Here is a 6,660-nt window from a genome sequence, read left to right on the forward strand (position 1 = left end):
GATAAAGATAATTTTTCTGAATTGCTGAAACCCTTTAATAATTTTGAGCCCCTCTGTTCGATTCAGTGCTTTGAGCTCCAGGCCCTGTCGACCAAATTGTTACTGTAAGACGCCACTGACTACTTTACCGCACACACTCCGGTCATATATCGCCATACGGCAATTTACAACCAGTGAAGTTGGGTGGGAATTGAAAATGCCATCTATCGGCGGACGCCCAGGCTCGATAGGTAAAGAACTTGTTTTCGATTTTCTTCTCCCGGATTTGAACACGTAGACCTTGACGGTAACCCTCATAGTGGAAGACGAGCATCTCACCACTTCGTTACTGACTGGTTTCATCAATTTTGAAAACTAAACATTTTATAAACTAAACAAACAGACTAAAAATCACTTCGACATAAAAAGAAATCTTGAAAATATCTGTTTCCTTGATATATAGGGCTGAGAAAAAACCACCTATCTCTATTCCAATTGAATGCCCCGGTTTAATTTTATCAAAATATGGTCATTAATTTTGAATTGGATTCCCAACTCGTTTTAAGATTTCAATGTTCACGTCTCCTCCTTGTTTTTGTCTTTTTAACGGTTACTGTAAGGTTAAAGTAAACTTTCTGCTTGTGATTGTGGAAGGTGTTTTGAACATTCTCTTCCAAGGAAGTTTCGATTCTATACCTATCAGACGACAGAAGATAGTTTTCTGATTCCCCCCCCCCCCCCGACACAATTTTGATTTCCCGGACGACTCAGGATGAGTTCAATCGGCGCGGGTTATGACCTCTCGGCGTCCCAGTTCTCACCGGACGGTAGAGTTTTCCAGGTCGAATACGCTCAGAAGGCCGTCGAGAACAGCGGTACTGGCATTGCATTGAAGGGTCGAGATGGCGTCGTTTTCGCCGTCGAGAAGCTAGTCACGTCCAAACTGTACGAGATGGGCGCCAACAAGCGCATCTTCACCGTCGGCCGCCACATCGGGATCGCCGTCGCTGGCCTGCTCGCCGACGCGAGGCAGATCGTGGAGACGGCTAGGTCGGAAACCGACAGCTACTTCTCCGATTACGGCAGTCCGATCCCGATCAAGCACCTGAGGGACCACGTCGCCATGTACGTGCACACGGTCACTCTGTACAGCTGGATGAGGCCGTTCGGCGCGAGCATCCTGCTCGGCTCGTACGAGCGCGGCGAGGCCCAGCTGTACTGCATCGACCCGTCCGGCACTTCCCTGGGATGCTACGGGTGCGCCATCGGGAAGGCGAAACAGGCCGCCAAGACGGAGATGGAGAAGCTTAATCTGAAGAACATGAGCTGCAAGGAACTGGTCAAAGAAGCCGCCAAGATCATCTACATCGTGCACGATGAGGTCAAGGATAAGAAGTTCGAGCTGGAATTGAGTTGGGTTTGCAAGGAGACCGCTGGGAAACACCAGTTTGTTCCACCGGACGTGTTCAAGGAAGCTGAGAAATACGCTAAAGAAGCTGTTGCCGATGCTGATTCTGGAGACGAGGACATGTAGTTTTTTTATGTACTTTCTTATTTTCTTTGTTTCTAAAAGATTGTCGACTTGTTATTCATTGAAAGATTGTCCACTTGTTATTCATTGAAAGATTGTCCACTTGTTATTCATTGAAAGATTGTCCACTTGTTATTCATTGAAAGATTGTCCACTTGTTATTCATTGAAAGATTGTCGACCTGTTATTCATTGAAAGACTGTCCACTTGTTATTCATTGAAAGATTGTCCACTTGTTATTCATTGAAACATTGTGGCCTTGCGAATGCATTCCTTTCTTTCTGCTTTTTTTAAAGCAATCATAACGTTAGATGTAATAAAGGTGATAATTATGTGTCCTTGTTGCAAAGAGAATTGATGTTACGTCAGTTGAAGTCTATGCTTTTGATATAAAATTTCCATGGGAACACAGATTAGTGGCACTGTGGAATCTCTCTAGCAAACACTTCCCATTAACGGATACTTCTGAAGTCTATGAAACGCGGCCTCAAAATGTATTTCCGCTAAACAGTAAAGGTACACTCTCTCGTAAACAGACAAAACTTCCGATCCCGTGGTGTCAGTCATCGAGAAATTCCACTATACCGCTTCTGACTTTCATGATAATGTGGCGATACGTTACCAACCACGGTGATTTTCACAACAGTAGCCATAAGTGCACTGGCCGAACTGGCTCTTAAGATAATTTTATATGGCCCGTAAAGAGAGCGATTCTAAAAATGGTACACTCCAGAAATGCAAATTACCATTTTTGTCGCCAAATATCCAATTACGTTAAAATAATTACTTGTGAAAAACATGGCCACACACAGAGGTTGCTGTATGCACTTTTATTTTCGAAAGGAGTCTGTGCCTTAGAGGAGATATAGAAGTAGAGGGAGCAAGTTCATTCACGCCTTCTTCTGACCGTGTGCTCAGAGCGAGATACATGACTTATATTAGCAAAGCTGCTATGTTTGGCGGTTATCTTATGCGCTTCGCAATTTGGCGTGTTCGTCTTTGGTCCGCCTCCGACATTTGGCCCTCGATGCCTTTTGTCGTGGCCCGCCGATCATTTTCAGAAAATGGTTGAAAACAATGAAAGACGATTATTTCTAGAACTAAAGAATCAGCGAAAAAAATAATTTCGGAATTTATGAAAGAAATAATTTCCGAATTAATGAAAGGTATAATTTCGGGATTAATGAAAAAAATAAATCCAGAACAATTTGATGAAAATTCATAATTTTTGAAACGAATAACTTTCGGATTTTTAAATTTACCCTTTTTTTATAATTTTTTAGAGGTTAAAATTTATCTTAATTTTGATAGGAATTTTTTTGACCTGAAATAATTTTTTTACCAATTAAAAGATTACTTTCCCGTCTTTTCTTACGTTACATATGAGATTTCCCGCCATCATAATGACAAATTATTTTAAGTATGTAAAGTTAATTAGTTTGTATTAATTAAAAACTTAATTGAAAAGTTAAATTAACTAAAAAGAAAAGCATATACTGAATTAGTGCCTAGTTTTTTAAACTGTTCAGATATGTCAAGTAACCAGTTGCCATACACAAAAACTATGTGCAATTCTGTTAAGAAGCGGAAGAGCAGTTAAAAATAGGTTAAAACACACATCTCTGAACTATTGTTGCGGATAATTTTCCGCAAGACTTCGAGATTGCAAAACAAGAAGCGGTTCGACGGACAAACACAGATTTATTTACAGAACAGCAATTTACACGTATTTACAGCCTAATCAGAGAGCTAACAACTTTCTCGGAAAGTTTAAACACAACTGATTGAATCTCCTTGTGCCTCTCTGAGCCTGACATCTTGTGAGCGCCGCACTATTTATAACCCCGGAGAAACTTCGAGAAAAAGAACATTCCACAAAACTCTATTTTACAGTTTCCTAGTCGGTGGCGCCACCATACGGAGGGGTTGAACCAATGTCTGGAGGGGCGGGACTTTCTGGAATGTTCTAACCAATAGCATCTTCCTCCGATGAACCGAAACCGGCATCAACCGATTTCGATATTTCTGAGAGCCATCGAACAAATCGCGCCATCTATCGCCTACAGATCACTATAGTAACACTATTGTACTTGGCGGAAAATTCGGTCGCCAAGAACAACCTGAATATACTCTTGAGACAAATAGATTACAATTTTACTCAATTAAGCGCAGAAATATTTGTAACCACTTGGTTGTTGAAGCATGCTTTCCATAGCAAGCATAGGTACAGCATGAAAGCACCATTATTAACAAAAAATAACGCAAGTAAACAGAACATCACTTCCAAAAGGCTATGGTAAACACATAGAAAACGACCGCGACAGAGGAAAGATAGTTCATAGGCCTCTCGTTGCCTTGACAGAACCAGAAAAAAAAATAGGGTTTCCCTCTACCTCCTCTAAGATCTGTGCAGACTTTTTCTCATAGTCCGGTTTTTTATGAAAATTACCCATAATTGGTAAATTCCTAATTACGGTACGCCGCTGCTTGGCGACTTTTTTCATTGTCAGACGCAATTTGATAATTTTCTGCACACGAGGGCTAATTTTTGACCGGGACCTACAATTTATTGCCGATTCCGAACGGCAGGCTTGTTTTTTACACTCGTCGAGAGGTTGGTGCGCTTACCCCTCGATGGGGAACTTCCTGTGGTAGCAATTTTTTCTGCGGTCATGTCGCCGTTTCTGTTGCACCCCTGTGTCAGGAAAGTTTTCTGACAAGGACGAACCGGGCATCGATTCGCGACACCTCTAAACATCCTTTGGTACTTTAGGCGAGTATCTTATCAACCTGGGCTACCGCGCCCCACAATTTGATGTGATTTACTGAGGTTATATACCGGTGGAACGATAGGAGCACTCAGTAACGTTTAAAAATGTGGCGTCTAATTCCAGAGAGGTTAGTGTTGGCAACAACATATTGCTATTTTAGCTTTTTAGCGTAGTCTAAGGCTGGGATTACACTGTAAATGTTTTGTAAAAGTGCTTTTATAAAACAAAAAATACCATCAATAAGCTGATCGATTACATTCGAGAAAATGCAACCGATCAGTTTATTGGTTTTATTTTTCACGTTTTATAAAAGCACTTTTACAAAACTTTTATAGTGTAATCCTGGCCTAAAACTTGACACAAAAGTATACCGTGTATTGTGAACTAACCCCATAGTTTTGTGGGAAGCTAAACAATCTATTTAATTTTATACAATAAACAAATAAAATTAATTTCGAATTTATGGTTTCGTTAATTTTTATTTGGTTAAGAGCCTGGTTTTTTTTTTTTTTCAAGTCAGGAATTTTGTCAAGTTTTACATTTGAAAACTGATCCAAATTTACAGATCACTGATTTCTTGCCATTTTGCTTTTATTGCTATAGTTTTGTGCTATGGGTTAGTGCCCGGTTTACCTATTTGTCACCAATTTTGTACCAAAATAGCGATATGTCACCAATTCCGTCTTTTCTGGTGTGTTTTTAAATGGTATTGGACGTTCCTATCGTTCTACCGATAACTCTACCAAATTGCACCAAATCATGTCTGATGATAGGAAAAATAATTGTCTCCAAGCAATGGTATATCGTTTGTTACATTGGTCCGATGAGCTCAGATATCAGGAAACATTGTGATTAGTTATAGTAAAATATTAGGAAGTAAATTAGTTAAATGAAGTAATTAGTTAAACATTTCGATTAGTTGACTCCACGTTACACCCATCATAAGTACACTTGCGATTTTTACCGACTAAAGGTGGTTTGCGGTACCACATGTTCTACGGCAATTTTTGTTCTTGATGCCTAACATCACCCCTCTGAGTTTTTCACCACTTCAAGGCAACACCCTATACAGGGTGACTCAGAAAAGATGAGAAAAACTTTAAGAGGTGATAGTACACTCCAATACAAACAATTGCCGTCAAAGAATGCATAGTCTAACATGAAACGCAAACGTGCTAGTGCGTTTCGATACGGCCGCTCCGCAAACGTTAAAACGGCATTCCTGTTGAACTTTATCGAGAGAAAAATAACACCGTGCATGCAAATGTAACCTGGGGAAAAAGAAGTGGTATGCAATTCTGCGTCACAGTGAATGAACGGCGCGGACGCCAGCCCTGTGAAGTGCAACCGTTCAAACAATTGTAACGTGCGGGATGAAAGCGCACTTCAGTAATAATACTGAAAAAACAGACATGCATTTCATTTACGGAGCTGCAAACGAAGTACCACAGAGGCAGCACGAATGTACGGTGGGTGTTTTCCCTCACAGGCAGTTGCCCAATCCGAAAACATTTGAGCCCTTGCATCGGCAGCTGTGCAAAACGGGATCCTTTCTTACTTCCCGGTCTGATGCACTGTGACGCAGATTTGCATACGGGTTTTTCCTCTTCCCCGGTTACATTTTTTTTTTTTTTTTTAATAACGTGATCCTCACGTATTCCCAAGGGATCAGCATGATCCGTCCAGGGAATTTGTTAGTGTTAGTAAACATCCATGCCTGAACCGGGATTCGAACCCAGACCTGCACAGTGAGAAGCTAGTTCCCTAACCACTCGACTGCCAGGCGACATTTGCATGCATGGTGTTCTTTTCCTCCCGATAAATTTCAACACGAATGCCGTTTTAACGTTTGCGGAGCGGCCGTTTCGATGCACGCTATAGTGTTTGCGTTTCATGTTAGACCATGCATTCTTTGATGATAATTGTTTATATTGGTGAGTACTATCACCTCTGAAAGTTTTCCCCATCTTTTCTGAATCACCCTGTATATCTTCGATTTCCAAGTCCATTTCCGGGATTAAAGTTAAACTCCCAGATGAATTTTGCAGGTAGGAATTCTAAAATCAACTTTTGAAAATCGCCTAAAGCGAAGGATACCTGTAATGCAATTTTAATGTTATTTCAGAATAATGTAATTATTACTTCATAAATAATGTAATTTTAAATAATGTAAATTTCTTTAGAAAAATTTACTAAACTACAGAGAAATCAGTTTTTTCCCCTTTCGGAGTAATTTCAACATTTGTAGAACAATCCTTCTAACAATTTGAGCATTCCAAAACAAAAAACATTTCGTTGAATTAGTTTTGAAATAAAGAGATTTGCCGTTACAAAAAGGCTTCACGTTCTGCACTTACAGCCAGTGGCGTAGCCAGAAAT

General features: G+C 40.3%; 1 protein-coding gene across 1 annotated transcript; it reads left to right on the plus strand.

Annotated features, from left to right (window-relative positions):
• Positions 1 to 751: 751 nt before the first annotated feature.
• LOC149088938 (proteasome subunit alpha type-3-like) lies at positions 752 to 1,513 on the plus strand. The gene has a single exon (XM_089253237.1). The coding sequence runs from the start codon at positions 752 to 754 to the stop codon at positions 1,511 to 1,513; it is 762 nt and encodes a 253-aa protein (XP_089109363.1).
• Positions 1,514 to 6,660: the final 5,147 nt, after the last annotated feature.

Source organism: Pholcus phalangioides, unplaced genomic scaffold (genome assembly GCF_987345545.1).
Source record: "Pholcus phalangioides strain wild (caught in Gottingen) unplaced genomic scaffold, Ppha-v1.0 ptg000003l_1, whole genome shotgun sequence".
Lineage (NCBI taxonomy): Eukaryota > Metazoa > Arthropoda > Arachnida > Araneae > Pholcidae > Pholcus > Pholcus phalangioides.

What these genes read in the sequence shown, in the direction of transcription:
- LOC149088938 (XM_089253237.1), top strand. Translation starts at nt 752, where the DNA reads ATGAGTTCAATCGGCGCGGGTTATGACCTCTCGGCGTCCCAGTTCTCA.